Raw genomic sequence first — 18764 nt, 5'->3', positions numbered from 1 at the left:
AATGGGATCGGATAGTGATGTGCAACCCGCAGCTCCGAAAACGTCCGCTCATACAACGAGAATGGAGTTTAAAGGACAACAGAAATAACCGCGAGAAGAATTCCTTCAGGAGTGGGACGTCTCTAGACGTCATGAAAAGTGATCTCAAAGTGTTAATGGTCCATTAAACAATAATACACACACATATATACATATATCAATGTGTGTATACACATAAGTTTAGACATACTCATTCTTTATTTTTTTTTTAATCTTTAAAGTAGACGCCATTTTTGCCTAGAATTTCCAGAAATGTATTCTTGTCATTTTCTCAACCAATTTCTTGAGGAATTTCCCCCGAGATGCTTTTTAAGCAGTATTAAAGGAGTTCCCACCTATGCTGGACTCTTATTGGCTGCTTTTCGGAATATTTCACTCCGAGTCGTCCGTTTAAAAAATATATTTTTTTGTAAATAAAATGTTAGTTTTCTAATGAAAGAAATGAATATGTTGGCACATACACCTTCAGATCAAAAGGTTTTTAAGATCATGAGAAACATTTCAGTTGAGTGTCTCAGAACTTTTGACCGGTAGTGTATATAGAATTTTTATTTTTCCTCTCGTTCCAGGAGCAGCAGCGGCTGAAATAAGGAGAAGAAAATTTAAAATATAGATATAAATGTTTTAACAACACTTGGATGGAATCTGTGAGCTGGGGACAGAGATGCCTGGACTGACCTTCACAGCATGACCTCCAGCAGGAAAAGATTTTGGAAAGGATTGTGTGCAATCACGAGACGGAGTGACGTTACGGGTGTTAACGTGGCGTGTGCAGCACTGAGGGGACTCGCTCACAGTGCCTGTGTAAGTGTGCGCGTGTAAACGACTGAGGTTAGACTCAGCCGAAACACAACCTGCCTGCTGTTAGGTTACTGAGGATAACACACACCTCATTGGTACGGAAGATGATGCGGTATTGGTATTGGTCCTTCAGATCTTTGGTGTCGTCCAGTTTCTCTCTGCGGATGCTCAGAGCCACGGGCCCCAACTTGTCATCTGTTCCAAAATAGTTCCAGTGCTCTAGAGAGAGACAGATAGACAGAGAGAGAACAAAAAAAAAAGAGGATGTAAATGAACGACAAAAGAACAAGAGAAAATGAATCATTTCTAAACAATATCTAACAGGTGTAGTTAACCATAAAGTCATGCAAATCTTTTTATACCACAATACTGTTTGTTGAATTCTCAAATCTGATTGGTCAGATATTGTTGATTCATTTTCTAGAGAAGTGCAAGCTGTATTTTAAATCTTAGGATTGTATTAATGGGCTTGTTCTAATACGTTAGTGTTTCTATAGCAACAACTTACGCAGGGACTTGTGTATGAACGGCTCCACATAATCTAAGCCTAAAAATAAAAGGATTTACTAAATGGGTTTTTAAATTAAATGAAGAAAACAAAATATATCATTGTTGATGCGTTGAAGCTTTCTGTAAGAACACATTTATTTAACATTGATGGAAGGAGTCTCCAGTGTCAGTACATTTTCCACCATGTTTTCAGGACAGAGGAGTTTGAGCTTTCCGGTTTCTTGCGGAGTCTTCTTAACTTCAAGAAAAGAGAACAGGAGAGGCTGGGGACGGAATGTGATAACAGGAAGTGATAACAGGAACGAAACTTGTCTAGGGGATGTTCCACAATATTAAACATAACTATAAACAGATATAAAAAGCAGGATGCGTCATTCATTAATTGATGAAAAATTGTAAAATGAGGAATAAACATTTCGGGATGTGCTGTTATGGGGAAATAATCAACTTTGGGGTGGTAACTGTGACTCCACTTCATGTTGGGCTGCACCACACCACCTCGCCGTTGATTATATTCCCATAACTGCATGCTCTGTTGTATTTTATTCCTGACATTATATATATGTATGTGTGTGTGTGTGTGTGTGTGTATATATATATATACACATATACACACACACACATATACATACATATATACACACACACACACACATATATGTATGTGTATATATATATACATATATACATACACACACACATATACATACATATATACACACACACACATATATATGTATGTGTATATATATATATACATATATACATATATATATGTCCAAGCTGTCCAAGCTGACAGAACTTAAAAGGAGGTGCTTCTTATACTAAAAGACGATTAATCGGCACGGACTAGACGATTAATCGGCATGGATAACGGATCGCTTTAACTATCAGTCATCGGCAAAAATCCACAAACCGATAGGTTTCCCAGTTGCATCCATTCCGTAGCAGCTCAGAAGGGTTCGCCGTCATCATATGGTACGAGAGCGACCTCTAGAGGCGAAATAAAAACGATCGCTGACTAATTTCGTCGTTATTTGAAGTGTTTTTTGCTTTCATTCTGGATGCCTCTTTTTATTTGTAGTGTTACTTTTTGGTTCAGTTTGGACGTCTATCTTTTATTGACTTTAATATTTATGAATCATTAATATATTAACATTTATTTCATTAAAAAAAAAAAGTACAGTACATTTTCACGATGCAGTCAGTACTGTTTATTTTTGTAATAAAGTTCAGCAATATTTTACTTTGAGTGTTCTGTTTTCATTCAGTATCAATATTAAAACCGATCGGTTGAGTTATAGGTTTCTGTAAGATCTACTATCGGTCGACCTCTTTTCTAAAGCGACATACAGTCCAGGAAAAAACAATGAATAAGAGAGTCAGATGGAGGAAAGGACAGAGAGGGTAAAGGAGAGAGATTAGGCCAGAATGACTCAACTTGAGAAGGTCATGTTCGGTTGAGTGGCATTAATATCCTGCCTGATTAAAATGGCCAAAGGTCTTTTTTTTTTTTTTTTGGTGCAGATCTTAAGCGCATTCCTGAGCAATGCAGCACTGTTGACAAAGCACTCAACACAAGAGCACACGGATATAGTGACCTTAAACAATCTCACACACAAGTATAAAGTGACAGCGCTATAGAAAGCACATTCACTCAACATCTTTCTCCTCCAAGTGTGTGATTTGCCACCAACCGCTGTGGCGCTATGGGATTTAATCCCTAGCGTCTTAAATGTCAGCGTTGAGACATCTTTCGTCCCGTGGTTCTAGTTCAGGATACCGGTGCTGGAGTTTTGTAAGAAACGGCAGGAAATCGGAGATGAGTGAACGGATATGAAATACTTCATTAAACCGAGGACATGAAGGTCGCAGTTCTCCTCGGTCTGGGATTGTCTAGACAGGGAAGTTCCGCTGTGTGCCTGGCACACGCATGCAATCACAAGCCAAACACACACACACACACACACACACACACCCTCAACTGTACAATCATTAACACAGTGAAATGTTGCTTACCAGGTGTGGCTATCTGGCGTCATTAAATAAACACTATGAAAGCTAACTATGTGAAAGATAATGAATAACTTCATTTCACTGTGGATTTATGGCTCAATAGAATCCACGCTTTTCAACTACAATGCCCAGCATCTCTCCAGTTTTTATTTTCAGCAAACTCTGAGACACTTATTTCTATAACGCTCAACAAAAAAATGGCCAAAAGCTCCATTTAAAAAAAAAAAAAAAAACCACACCATTGTCTATTAACATAAAATGTAATTTTTAACACATAACTGGAGGTCAAGTGCAACGCCATCGTGCTCTCTGTCAGTCCTGCGTGAACAGTGATTGGCAAGCAGGTTATTAGCTGTCTGTTGTATAGTAGGACTGCGTTGACGATTTGTTCATATTGACTACTACTACATGTTTTTTGGTACTTGTCGTTAACGATAATAAAATGAGTCATCGACTTGGAATGAATCAATCAGGGGCACGGTGGAATCTTTTATTTAGCTCCGTTTCTGCTGGTTGCGCCGAGTTTTCCGCTTAAGATCTTCTGGTGTTTACACAGCGTCTTTAATACAGAGCGCAAGCGAGGCCGACGCGAGCGTGCAGAACGGTATCGGGATAGCGTGAGCCTTAAAAACGAGCGCAAGGTGCTGTCGGTTGCATTCAGTGCTTGCAGAGCTGAAGTGCTCTCCTTAGGCCGTGTCCCAAATCGCATACTCGTGCACTATTCTACGCCGTTTACAGCATAAATAGCATTGAGTAGCGTGTTCGACAAGAACGAGTGCGCTTCACGTAGCCGGATAATGCACGAAGTGTGGAACGTCGGGACACTTCACGCGCTCGAAGGATGCGGCTTTGCTTACGTAACGGAAAAGAGGGGAGGGGCTACTCAAATTCGTTTAGACAAATTTAAAAAGGGAGCGTGAAAACTTCAGTATATACAGAAATATACACTAAATCAAGGTGGAAATTATGACGTTTTGCCTCTGTGGGGCTTTATGTTCCTTAAATGTTAGCCAGCAGCCATAACCACAACGTTCTACGTTGATTTTTGAATCGTGAAAGCAAAATTCGCCTGCAGACACGATTCCGCCTCCGTCTGATGGTGACTGAGGCGAAGCGTTACGTGCTTTCGACATCATTCGCCAGCGACGTTGAAGCGTTGGCGTTTCTCTGCATGCTCGCTTCACTACTCCACGCTCGAGTACTTTTGCGTGCGTGCGATTCACAGCACCGTGTTAATTTTTAACGGCCATGATACTGTAGTAATTGATCTCCCACAGTTTGTAGTCTGCTTTGCCTTGCCATCCGTAATCGCAAAATACATCCAGATTGCCATCATTTCATGTCATCTGTTCATTAGCGTGGTAAGCCTACATCACACCGTGTCATGTGGTACCTCGTGTTCATATCGAGGCCTTTTTTTCTCTTCCCCCTCACAAATATGAGTAAATGAGCACAGAATCAGCTGGACACCTGATATCTGTATAGGTAGTGACGCATCCCGTGCTGTTCTTCCCGTGGATCAATAACGAACAAAATACCGCATTAACAAGAGGCTTTAACAAGAGTGACAGACCGATGTACACGTCCACGTCTTCGTAGAGCGCAGCCCAAGCGAACAGGCGCAATGTCGTGAAAGCAGAGACGCCGCTGATTTCTGGTGCCCGATCCGTGATCTCACCGGCTCTCCTTTAGAAGCGTGACTTTCAGCTTATCAGCAAGGTTTCAGATAATTTGGTTCAACAGTGACAATTAAGTTATTTTTGGAGCGTGCGGTTGGAGAAGTTTCCAACGCTGGCATTTAAGTCACCAGATGGATTAACATTTGGAAGGCAGATGTACGTCTAGTTTGGGAGAACAGATTAAAAATACTGTGATACTGTGATGTGACAGCGGGTTGCTAGAACGAACGGCGGACGTAAATTAAAAAATAAATAAATAAATAAAGAGCTGTTCAAATAACTTAAGATGAGAACTGCTCAGAAAATTGTACGTAATTTTAATATCTCCAAAAATTACCCAATTTCCCCTTATTAGGTTTTGCACGGGAGCTAAAATGTCACGAAGGGAAGCTTAGACCTACCAGTTTAGCATTATGCAAACTGTGTACCTAAATAAATCACACACATAGAGAAAACTGTTCCGGCAGCCATCTTGAATCCAGAATCACATTGCACTCTGACTTGGCTCGAAAGTGTGAGCCAAACTCTGATGGCATTAACTGTACATGATTCCAATGTGTGTGGGATAAATAACCAAGCGTTTTTTTTTTTTGTTTTTTTTTTAAATAAACCTTGCTATAGAATGCATGTCTGTGTGTGCGTGTGGAAACAGGATGTACATTATATACCTTTCCCATGGAAGTATTCACGGTAGTATCGGGCTCCCAGGTCCACATGCTCTATGCAGTGATGCTGCAGTCTGTCCATGCGTGTGGCCTGCTCTTCTGGCCCCACCTCCAACACAGCCACGCTGGCGTTAGTACAGCGCATACGCAGTCTGGCCTCCCCACGTTCTGCCCACGAGCTCAGGAAGCTCACATTGCGCTCCCCGTAACTCCCGGTCTCGTTCAGGAAGTTGGGGCAGGTAAGCAGGAGTTGATGCTGAGGACCCGAGTTCGAGCTGTCCTGTCCTGCTGAGTCCGAGGCTTCCACGCTCAAGGTAGATCCCTCCATTAGCAAACTTAGGTCGTCCGTACTAGAGAAAGTGGGTTCGGCTCCGCCCAGAGCCAGAGCGCGACTCACAGCCAAGGAGACGGCTGCCGAGGACGCGGCAGACGCCGAGGATGCTCCTGTGGCTGTGTTACGTCTTTGGGCCGCGTAGCTGCGTTGGGCGGCTGCCTCGTGTAGGTCAAACAAGCAGCTCTGGGCGTCGTAGTGTGCAAAGCTACGTACACACATCCATAGTCTGAGTGACGCCTCCGACTGTCGTGTCTCCTCGGAGTCACCGCGCGATGCTTCGGGATCCCCCCTGTTGGCGTTGCGAAGCTTCCGAAACAGGGACGAGGTTCCGAGAGACGATTCTGTGCCGCCGCTCTTCTTGCGCACACGGCTCTCGGGGCGGTCTTCAGAGTGAGGGAGGGAGGGGACGGGAGAAGGGGATGGGTGGTGTGAGGATTCAGCTCGCAGTAGTTCTCCCAGCCTGGCAGGGGCAGCACTGCGTTGGTCCGGCATCTCCTGCTGGAACTGACTGAGCATGTCGAAGAAGCTCTCCTCGGGCACGGCCTGGACGTTGATGGACGACGTGCTGCCGTACACCCGGAATAGACGACCATCGACTTCTGTTTCATCCTGTTCGCTCAGCGTGATTTCGCTGCTAGAACGCTGCCGCAGAGGGGCGAAACCCGGGATGCGGAGACGTGCAGGAGAACCCGGGACATTCCTCGGAGTCCGTCCCTCTCGAAACTCTGCATCTTTGCTGCATCGGAGCTGTGGCACCCTTGCCATTGCCATCCCTTGGTTAAACCCCTCCTCGCCAATACCGCTCTCTGGTGTCACACCCTGCCCGTTTTCTAGCAGCGACTCTCGGGACGGCTCCCTCCTTGGGGGCCAATCGGCGATGCGAGCTCGTACGCCCATCTTGGGCACGGAGACGCGAGATAGGTTGGCCTCGGCCGGGGAGGAGTGGCCATTGTGGAGCGGCAGGCGCAGGTGAACCGGGGGAAGGGGCTGAGAGAGAGGGCCAGGGTCTCTGTACATGCTCATGGCACCCGGTGCGGTATCAGGGCCGTAAAACGGGGCAAAGGGGAGAACGGGAAAGGCTGTAGGGAAGAGCGCATCCCGAGCTCAGAGGAGCGAGCAGGGGCTCCACACGCTGGCTTTGTCCTCTGCTTCCAATGCACATGTTGTTTCAGCGGGGCAGGACCACGCCTCCCCGGATAGACCTCGGCGAGTCACAGTGAAGTGGCAAAGGTGCGGAGGTCACTCCTGGCACAGACCTGCAAAATAAAAAAAAAACAACACAGAATTCAGCCAAACGTCCCTACACAGTCGAGAACACGTTGCTTTCCGTAGCTAGTGACACAGGACAAACGTAGAAAAAAAAAAAAACCTTGACTGTTTCAGGAAACAACTGTAAGAATGAATGAGGTTAAATATAGGCTTAAGTGGGCAATTTAAACCACTTTTTTACTATGCTCATAACGTTACCAATTTTCACATTACCATGCTAAGGATTTAAGGATTCATTTACTTTACTTATCCCTTCATTTTCAAAACCAGCTGAATGATCCTGCTGTAACGGAATTAGAAAGATCTTGTGTTTGACAGAAAAACACACTGAAGCTAAAAATGGGACGAGAACGCTTAAAACCCCTGCTTGAAGTGAGGAAGTGAATGACGGGAAAGGACTTCGAAGGCAGATCTTCTCTCGAACATTTAGGCTAATCTCCCTTTTTCCTCTCTCCTGGCACACGTATCGTTCGTTATCAGTAACAGCAATTTAAAATTTTTTTTAAAAATTACATAAAAAAGCCACATGGCTAGGTCTTCAGTCTATCTCGCTCCCTCTAGACTCGGGCAAAAACCTGTAGTGTCCTTGCCTCACAGGAAAAAAAAAAAAAAAAACTGGTGTGGTGGTGGCCATGTTTTGGCTTTGCCTCGTCGGTCACACAGGTGCCAGAAATCTTTAAAGTGGAGTGTTGAGTGGTATAGTGTAGTGGCTCAGTGGGGGCTTTTCCTCGGCCAGCTGCTTTCTAAAGCCGAGAGAATGTGCGTTGGTCTTGTCGGGCTGGTGAGGTATGCAAAGGTGCTGACAGATTTAGCACCGTGTGAAATGGCACGTAGCTCATGTAACCGCGGCGACATGACGGGAGCTGGTCAGCATGCCCAAGCACCTGGTGGTTACTAAACTTCATCTAAACGCTAGATTAGCAGACAGACCAGGAATAATAGGAAAAAACGCCGCTACAGCGGTAAACGTGTGCTGCAGTGTGTCCTCAGCCCGCATTTATCCACGTCCCCTCGGGCATGATTCACCACTCGCTCTGGACGTGAGCTCCTGCAATGATTTCTAAGGTACGAGAGGTTCCTTAGGTGTATAAATAGACACACGAGATGTGATGGAGCAGAACCGAGAAAAGGGCAGAGAGAGAGAGAACCCAGAGAGTTGTTCTGTAGGAGTTAATAGCCCGGGCGAGCGAGCGAGCGAATGACGGAGCGAGGGAAGGAGAGAGAATCTGAGTCACAGTGACGGGCTTTAATATTGAAGTCAGACGGGATCAGGCTTCAGCACAACGCTGCTGCTATAAAAAGCTCGCTCAGCATCGCCTGTTCCTTCTACTTAACCTCGTTCTGTTTTCTTTTCCTCGCTTCATCCCTTTCTCGCTTCATCTATGTTGGCGTTCGTCTATTTGAGAAGCTCTCGGCATGGGCCTTTGGCTTGCTGATGAGGAGGTAAAGACAGAAAGCAACCGCACTTTGAAAACATACCAGGAGCTTCAGAAGCAGGTTAGAAGGATCCGGTGACGGATCTATTTCAGTCCTCTCAGTTACAAATACATCACTTCAATATCACACACACACACACACACACACAGTTTTTGCAGCTTGACCGTCTCTATGGTCATACATCACATAATAAACACACTATAAAATCTAAACTAGTACTGTTTAATATGACAAAATACTCTAACATCCATACTGACAAATTATAAAAGACCGTTAAACCGTCTTATAATTAACGCAAAATCAAGCAAACGCTACATTTGGAGGAGTTTGCAATTTTTCTAAATTACCGTAGATTTGGGCCAAGACGTGTCATGTGACATCATCACGACACGCATTCAATCAAAGCCCTCTTCGATTTACCAATAAACATCACTGTGAAAAACCACTATTCCGTGCAATTCAAGTAGCTTTCTTGGGGAAAATAAATAAATAAAAGTAAAAAATGGTGCCGCTTGAAGTACCACGGAAATGGTTTTGGATCTCAATTTCACACGAACAGTCAGGCTATGGTGCTGGAACTACGGTTGCTGCGATGGCCTTAGGACCGCAATAACCACATGCAGTTCTGCGCTCAAGTCTCCTTTAGTGAACAGCGGACGAGTTCAACAAAACAGACTTCATATAAAACCATAATGAACTTTCCTTTACTTTCACGCTGTCCGCTGTTACCCAGATGAGGACGGGTTCCCTTCTGAGTCTGCTTCCTCTCAAACAGACGTAAGAGAACAGCAACACAAAAGTCAGACGTGAGCACTCTTCAATAATAAAAAAAAAAAAGCAGCTCCTCTAAGTTCAGGTGGCCAAACAGACCACAGTCCTGCCCTCTTGGTTTCTGTTGACTCACAAGACCAAGCGCAGGTAATTCACGGGTCAAAGTTCGCCTAGATAAGCCGTCATAAAAGCAGGGATGGAGGGGAGAGAAAAATCAAAAACAAAAACGCTCCCTGAAACAAATGAACGTCTTTTACTTCCCTCGTCCATTCCTGGACGAATTTGATTCCCGCTTTGTCTGACGAATACCAAAGCAGGAAAAGCGTAGCTTTCAGACGCTCCGGTATCGCTGTAGCTAAACTGTAGATGTTGGCACAAATGCGTCCTGTGGCTATGTTCAGCAGGTTTTTATTAACTTCCCCTGGCTGTCTGAACAGCTGAGTCACTGGCTGTCTTCTATAGACCTGTCTCTTCACCAAGCACTTATTTAATTTATTTAAAACACACACACACGCACACACACAAATCCCTGGACTTGTGTGTTTTCATTTCTTCCTGTACAAACAGGGTTTGAGCTTGATGGTATTCTTGGATTCTCACTTAACATGAGGATTTGTTTTTGACAGAGACTACAAAGCACTTCACTCTGGATAAGTGCGTGAAAAAAAAAATAATAAAATGCTGTAACTCTAAACGCAATGTAAATTCTTCATGTGAACAGAATTATGGGATTGACTTCTCCGAGAACGTTAAATTCTTTCATACGCACCCAAATAAGACACTCTGGAAGAAGCGGTCCTTCTGCTGCTTTCTCTATTACACTGCTTGATTTTTTTTTTTTTGGAAGTGTCTACAAACGATACTGTTAAACAGTGTGGAATATTATATAACTGATCATGTCTAATCACATTCGCGCTCTGTAAAGAAGGTGTCCGTCGAAGGTGGTGGGTTTTTTTTTTTTTCAGGCCACCGCATCTTCAAGCGCATCTGTAAGCAGGCCGTGAGCCAACCGTTTAAAAACCACCGCTAGCCAATTATTGACTCTCAAAAACATATATTCATGAAAGAAAGAGATTCAAAAGAGACCAGGTCAATTGATTCTGCTTAAAAGATCCACCGCTGAGGGTCTCGTGGTGTTTTTTTTTCAATTGCTACGAGTTATGCGGTGTGTTTTGGGCAATCGCTCACACACAAGGCCTGCAGAGAGGCGAGGAAGGAGGCGGCGACGCCTCGTTATCTCTGTTTAAGGGGACTGTGACCTCCGGCAAGGTCGGCCAGGGGAAGAAAGCATGAAGCCCTTCCTCCTGGATTTGGCTCTGTCGCACCACATTACAACAACAGCTGCAGAGAGAGGAAGAAAGGGTTCTTTCTCTTTCCTATTTTCTCACACTTGCTCCGACTCCCTCTTCATTCAGCATTTGAGGAACTTGACTGAGAGTGCTGAGTGCGAGTGATTAATACTATTTACCCCAAATGTAGTCAGCCAAAAAAAAAAAAAAAAACCCCAGCCAAAACATGTTTGGTGGCACGAACAGAACAAAAAAAAAAAAAAAAACAAAAAAAAAAAAAAAAAGGTTTTGACACAAAAAAATACATATTTTGTTCCTACCCTGTCTGTGATTGGTCTAGATATCAAATATACCTGTTTGGATATATAATACATTCTGTCTCCTAGGTGCTGCCTCGTGAAGTCTGAAGGTGTCAGGAAGCTGATAGCTGGACTGTAATATAGTTCCATTTTAATGTTGAGGTTGTAAACATGGACTAGCCCTGCTATTTTACTATTGTTATTACGGTGTTGCGGAGCATAGCCGACTCACAGCTCCAGGGTCGCTGGTTCCATTTTGAGCTCAGGATACTGTCCGCATGTTGTTTTTCCTCTGTCCACGTGGGGTTTCCTCCAGGTTCTCTTCCAAAAAACTATTTGAAGTTGACTCTAAATTACTCCGTGTATGTGGAGTCACGTGGGCCGGGAATCGCACCGCTAACCCTACGATTGGTGGACAACCCGCTCTACCACCTGAGCCACAGCAATCAATTTACCGGCCAATCTAAATCCCAACACTTACCTATGGTCATGAGCTTTGGGTAGTGTCTGAAAGAATGAGGTCGCGGATTCAAGTGGCGGAAACGAGCTTCCTTCGACGAGTGGCTGGGCTCAGCCTTAGAGATAGGGTGAGGAGCTCGGACATTCGCGGGGAGCTCAAAGTAGAGTCTGCATCGAAAGGAGCCAGTTGAGGTGGTTTGGGCATCTGGCTAGTACGCCTCCTGGAAGCCTTCCTGGAAAAGTGTTTCAGGCATGTCCATCGGGGAGAATACCCCAGGGCAGACCAAGGACTAGATGGAGAGATTATATTATTCGTCTGGCCTGGGAGTGACTGGGTATCCCCGTGGAGGACCTGGAAGATGTGGCTAGGGAGAGGGAGGTCTGGCCAGCTCTGCTTAGACTGCAGCCCCTGCGACCCGGACCCAAATAAGCGGAAGAAAATGGATGGATGGATGCCTAACAAGGTCATTTGAAGTATATGAAGATTTGGTTTTGAGCTTACTGAGAACAAGCTTCCTTAGACACCAAGCACTTCTTGCCTGGTAGACCACGTCTCATGTGAGATTACCGTACACAGACGTGCGGATCTTGAAGACACTTCAAAAAGTTGCTCACTTACTCATTAGTCTCACCTGCTTCAGTGCGAGACCGCACACAGCACGAGTAAACACTAATGATGGCAATTACATCATCTTAGTCATGAATGATGGCTGGCAGCTAAGAGATGATGAGTTCATTTGATAATGTAATGACACGCTAAGCACCCCACCTTACTCCTCACGCACACACGGTAAACAAAACACGTACGATAATAATGATGATTTACTTCAAGTGCAAGGGTACTTTCGTTATCGGCTCTCGAAAGACTGTCGTTCACGGCTGTGTTGTTTTTCTACCCTCTTCCGTCACTCCCTTTCTCGTTCGCGTCGACAGCAAGAAGTGGTACGAGTCTGTGTTTATGATCTGGAGCCAGGGAATTTTACACACACACACACCCCATGTACCTGCTGAGCTGTCAATCATGTACCTGCCTGTATGTTTCGTGCATTTCCTGTCTCTTAGTTTTTGAAGCTCCTGGTGATTGCAGCTGTCTCTGTTTATCAAAAAAGCGTCAAAGGAAGATCTTAGGGAAGCAGATGACTGTAGTGTAGCTTGTAGCGCTTTATACATGCATGCAATCATTTACAGCAACTAAATATTCTTTGTCTTGATGTGGCTTTGTCAAGGCTGGATCTGAGCCAAACAAAATACATGACAATGCTAATTGAGGCGTGTGTTAGCGTTAACCACTTTTCGGAAATTTTTTTTTGGTCTGGAAAGACTGGATTTTTTATTATTGTTTTTTTTTTTTTACTAACTATAAAAACACATGCGGAAATAACCCCAGGTAACGTGTGCGTGCGCCGGAAAACCCATCGAAAGCAGCTAAATAAGTCAACAAGACGTCACGTTTTGTCCAATTTCGCTCCTTTGGCTGATAAACTAAATGACAACATAAGATACAGCTGAGCAGTGGAGCGTCTTGCTCGAAGATGAAACCGTGGCAGGCCGGCATTGCTCGGATTTGAGATTAAAACCTTTCAATCAGTAGCTCGAAGCTTTAACCACTGACTCACCACTCCCTATAACGTACTTTGACACTTCCACTTAAGAACCCTTAAATAAATTTCACGCAAATTACATGGATGGAATTAGTTTTAATATACACGTCTATGCTATATCTTCATGCAAAGGCCGTGCGGTATAAGGAGCCAGCTTAACAAATATTGTTGTAAGAACAGTCAGTCTGTCTTAAACCTTGCCGACCAAATGAGATTCCCTCACACAGCAAATGTCACGCGTTGATCAAGCTGTGGATAGCTACACGCCATAGCGAAATGGATATAAGCCGAATCGATTCAGTTTGTGGCTGACAAAACAAAACGCCCGTGACACGTCGCTTTTAGGGGTAGCCAGACGTTAAAACGCTACGAGTTGTGGTTGAGAGACACGAGAACGGGAGAGACATTTCAGTTTTAGGAAAGTCTGTTGTTTTCAGAAATATATGCATCATAGAAAATGTCAAGATTATGCTACGTGAAAGGTTTTCCCAGGCTAATACGTGTATAATTTACCCTTTACAGACTGATGTATTACTAAAGATTCCATTTTATCCTGTGGTAAAGGAGGGTTAACACTTTTTCTTTAATAAGGACACTTTTAAAACCGAACCGGAGTCCTGGCCGAGTACAGCGCTTCTCAGTGAAGTGACAATTCTGGAGGTTTTAGACCATTTTTCAGTTCTTTGCATAGGTTATGGATTTTAGTGGGGCTTTTAGTATGAATATGTTCGCCTTAAGGTTATCCATCAGCTAATGCGCTCCAATGTACAATGACAAAATCTGCATTTAGAAGATGTACGCGTTCAATATGTACGGTCTCTCTAACGCCAATAAAGATCAGTCATTTCGACGACATCGTTCTGCCCTGCAGCTTCTCATCAGATTTCCGGTCCAATCAAACGCTCTCTAGAATCTGGAATGTCCCGCCCCCGGAATGATCAAAATCACCTTGCCGAAGTTGCCGTTGCTGAGCGGGAGAAATCATATCAGCAAGCATGGGTTGTAAACGTGTCTCTGGATGCTCGAACGTGGTTGGTTAAGAAGGAAATGGCTTGAATTCATCCTATTTCAATTGTTTAGTCAGGTACGGCTCAGCTCAGGCTGTGAGGTAAGCTAAACGCTATTGGCTATTTAATAAGTGCTCGGAGCCACTCGATATATCCCACCCTGACTTCCTGTTTCAGAGGAAAGTCCCTCACAATGCATTACAGATTCAATCTCATTCATTTGCACCGACTCAGACATCCCTATACAACACAAAGCCTGGAATATAGTTTACTTCAAGTGTACCGATCCTATACTGTGGATCTTTCCTGAGGTTGATACTGGTTGATGATTTGATATGCTCCTATCTGATCCACTGATGTATCTTATACGCCATGTTACATTAAACACAGCACAGTTCTTACACGTTAACGAGACATCGACTTGTTTTAAAGCCGATTTCTTTTAAATAAGCTTAATAACAGAATGTTGGCAGTTGATTCAGAGTCGTGTAAAGTCATGTGATCGGTAGCAGAGGTGCAAAGGTTCATCCCTAGTTCTTTGCTGGGTGAGAATGTCATTAGCAATGCGTCTGGCAGAACTAAAGCCACCCGTGACCTTTAACACGCAACATATGTAGCGCTGTGCTAATCGCTTTAGTGTCGGCATGGATCATCATTAAGTGTCATTTGAAAACCTTTTAAAGGGGCAGCGTCTACCCTGTGGACGTGTTTAAACTCGATCACCCGAGGACCTTGATTGATGAGGCGGGGGGAAGCATTGATCCTAACTCTATTTGTACACTATCTTGATAATCAGCTGCGCGGAAATGAACGTATTGATATAATAATGGCACCCTCAGCCGTCCTACACCCCAGATCGGGCAAAACAAAACATTTTAATACTTATATTACAGAACGACATTCGCGATATGCAAATGAGCCATGTAACCAAGCACTAAACATTTTATTGTGCACTCTAATCCGCTTCAGTGTTTGAGTGCACGGATAAATAACACATAAATGAGGCAAATATTTAAGCGTGTCTCAGCAGGGGTACACCAATGGATTTTTAATACATCACAAGTCTTATAGCTATTACAGCGTGTCACGACGCGATCTGCAAACATTACGTGCAGCCTCCTATCTCATCTGGCAGCACGCGGTGTGTGCGAGAGAGAACGACTCCTCTGCAATAACAATATCAATCTCCGGCACAGATACATGCACTGGAATCTCATATATACACACACACACACACACACACACACACACACACTCTCTCTCTGGTCCTCGTGTCTCTTGCCCTCTCTCATATTAGTTTTATTAAATGCCCTTGCAGATGCTTGAAAGCTGCTGACATAACCTGCTCATCCGCTCTGTCTTAAATGTTTTTTCGATGGTTTGTTTTTTATTGCCACGACGTATTTATTCCAAATGCTCACGCGCTATGTCAGTGCTGTTTCGCTATTGCCATCGAAAAGCCAAAAAACAGATATGATATGATGCGCTAAAAAACAAAAACAAAAACAAAATTCCCAACAACAAAAAAGTTTTGTTTTTTTTCCTTCTCCGGAAGCGTTGGAACCTGAAACAGCAGCTCATCATCTAAAAACAAAGATCTCGCTTGCAGGTTGAGACGTGCCTCGCTCGGGACAGACAGATCAGCCACAATAACACGGAAGAGGGTAGGGTGTAGGAGTGCAAACACTTCGCCAGAGAACAAAACTGTCTGGGAGCTTTCCGAATAGCTCGTGCTTGCATAATTAACCATGAAATCTAAAATCCAGACTAACTGCTAGTTCTGCCAGCTCCCAAGTGGCGCAGACGAAAAGGGTTTTTTGTTGGGAGTTTGCAGGCTCGAATCACGACGATGCCACAGATATCGTCGTGTAGAGGGCAAAACGGATTGTGTTCTCTGGGTGGGAGGGATGGTACTCGTTCCCTTGTCAATCACAGTGACACTGGCCAATTGTGTGGTCTGTGAGCTCGTGTATGTGGGAGAGGGACGGAGAGCGCGTTCCTCGGAGTGTGTTACCCTGCACGGACAGCAGTTTGAAAAGACGCAGTAGCTGGCTTCACGTGTCTCGGAGGAAGCACGCGTTAGCCTTTATCATCACCGATTGTTAGCTGTCACCAGTTGTGACAGGGGAGAGGCGGAAATCGGCAAAGAAAATGGAGGGGAAAAAATGACAGCTGAAAAAACTCTAAAAGTGGTGGGGCAAATTTTTTTTTTTGTCTGAGAGAGGAGGTATATATCATTTAACTATTAGGAAAAAAAACCATACAGACTAACTATATATATTGCTGTGGAGTCAGGGTCTGGTTATAATACAGTAACAGGGCACGACACACCTTTTAATGAACGTCGGCGTAGTTTGTTTCGACCTCACACCCATCCTTTTGCATTTTACTCCTCGGGCCGCCAATAACAGCCAAAAATTCGTTCACAAAGTCAGATCACACTAACTCTAAAATATTTGTCAAATCAAAGACATGTTCGTGTTCGGTGATGTCATGGTTTGTTTCGCTAAACATTTTCCCAGCAAGCCTTACTTACTTTATTTGAAGGATGTAATTTGAGGACTGTCCCTGTAATCGATTCAGAATACATGTGCATATGTCACTTAAAATATTGAAACGTTAGCAATACTGACTCAACACACATTTATTAAGCAGTGATGAGCACCAAAGCACGGTTAACCCGTTATCGCTCATAGGAGATCCCCTTTAGGAGAAATGTCCCACCTCCAGCTGAACTGATTGGTTTTTCAACCGAGTCAGACCTGTCTGGTATTGCCCCGGTAGGTTGAAAAGTGCCGGGTCAAATGCCAGCTCGCCCCGTTGCTCTGGCGGCCCTGCCTACTGTACATAGAAGAAAGCAGTACGCCAAAAGGAGGCGAGAAATACCCGGATGACCTACTGCTCCGGCCGAGATTCTGAAGCATGGAACCAGTGGACGCTGCACTATCCCATAAGGCAACGGGAATGGCGCGGAAGAGCTGTCAGAATAATACGAATGCAGTGCGTCGGCTCTTTTTACGTGCAAGTGCTATACGTCTTCAACGTCATTCCTTGAGGTTAAACCGTACTCGTTTAACAACACCTGAGTAAACTGTTAACTTGTTGAATGTTGAAACAAGTAAAAACAGTTACTCTTTTATCCCCTCATCCAGATCGACTTACATTTATTTCATTTATACAGCCGAGTAGTTGAGCGTTAAGGGCCTTGCTCAGGGGCCCAACAGTGGCCGCACGGCAGGGCTTGGATTTGATCTCACGACTTTCCCGACAGTCTTCCGAAGTCTACCCGCTGAGCCACCGCTAACTCTAACGCTGCCCTGTTGGATTGTATTCATACTACACAAATATACTGATGGGTACACAGTACTGAATCGACGGCTGAGCAGTAAGTACTGAATCCAGCTCGGCAGGCACGGTCACAGTACGCCATTTTGAACGCACAGTAGATATTATCAAGGTTTAAAAAGACACCGACAGGTCTCAGATCAGGGGACTTACCTGATATGCCTGACAAACAACTTCATTTATTAAACTGGATAAGAAAGAATTCATTCGAAACCAGTATTGGAGTGTTGTTTTGACCTGATCCTGACTCCTGTGGGTGCTTCTGGTAAACCCTTATTTACCTGCGTCACTTTGCTTTACGGGTAGGATGAATTTCCTGGAAATGTCGTGGTAATTTTAGCGCAGGTGAGCTGCAGGAAGTGATGCCCCTGGGTCGAGAGGTGGGTGGGGGAGTGTCAGCTCGGCTTAGCACGCAGGAGCAACTTATCAGCTCCTCCAGACCGAGGTGAAAAAAGAAGCACTAAATACGCACTTTTTAGTTTGTAACAGTCATTTGATTTAAAAAAAAAAAAAAAAAAGTGTCAGATATTCGTTACTATAGAAACGCTCTGCTGGAATGGAAAGGGCATATATATTAGTGTGCCATCTTTAGCGTGGCATGAGTGACATCCGGCAGGTGAGTCTGCTATTACCGACTAACCCGAAGCGACGATTTGTCACTCAGTGCGAAGGCTACATAAATATAAAAACAGGTATGAGACGCACTGAAACTTCCGTGTGTACTACACACACCTCATTTCAATACTAAACTCATTTGTCCTTTTATTACTCACATGATGGATTCGGATGAGACTAAACAATTACATTACCCCACCTCCCTGTGTAAAACTAATCCAATCTGAATTGGTGCTTTCAGAAAGAAAGTGAGGCCAGCTCCAAGATGGCGGCCAGCGCCATTCTTTCGTTTCCATAAACTAATAGCTTACTCGCCTTGTAGCGCCAACACAAAGCTAAAGAATCCGGCTTCGGAAATCAAATATCTCGGCTCATCGACTATATTTCGGGTAAAGTGGGAATGCGGCTAAATGTAATCTTTGGCTCTGTTCCTTTAGGTGTGAGTCGGTTTGGAACACAGCCAGAGAACCTCCCTCCACACCTTCACACACGAGTGAGGCACTGGAAAATGTTTAGAAGGCATGTCTGCATTTATGGAGCACACAGTGGTGCGATATAACGTCCCTCTGCTGAATAACGACAGTTAGGCTGTGTGCGTGTGTGTGTGCGTGAGTGAGAGACGGTGCCT

General features: G+C 44.3%; 1 protein-coding gene across 3 annotated transcripts in view; it reads right to left on the bottom strand.

Annotated features, from left to right (window-relative positions):
- The window catches only part of sipa1l3 (signal-induced proliferation-associated 1 like 3), a 100831-nt gene that overhangs the window by 34461 nt on the left and 47606 nt on the right, over window positions 1-18764 (bottom strand). For 2 of the 3 annotated variants that reach the window (XM_053622686.1, XM_053622688.1), the window contains exons 3-4: window positions 5714-7300; window positions 929-1059 (exon numbers count right to left, since the gene is read on the bottom strand). In XM_053622686.1, coding sequence (XP_053478661.1) covers window positions 929-1059; window positions 5714-7067 — 1485 coding nt within the window. In that variant the 5' untranslated portion in view covers window positions 7068-7300. Of the gene's footprint in view, window positions 1-928; window positions 1060-5713; window positions 15856-18764 lie in introns of those variants that run through there. The other variant, XM_053622687.1, reaches the window with a different exon arrangement.

This window comes from Ictalurus furcatus, chromosome 4 (assembly GCF_023375685.1).
Source record: "Ictalurus furcatus strain D&B chromosome 4, Billie_1.0, whole genome shotgun sequence".
Taxonomy (NCBI): Eukaryota; Metazoa; Chordata; class Actinopteri; order Siluriformes; family Ictaluridae; genus Ictalurus; species Ictalurus furcatus.
Note: the sequence above shows the minus strand (reverse complement) of the source record. Positions and strands in the feature narration are given on the sequence as shown.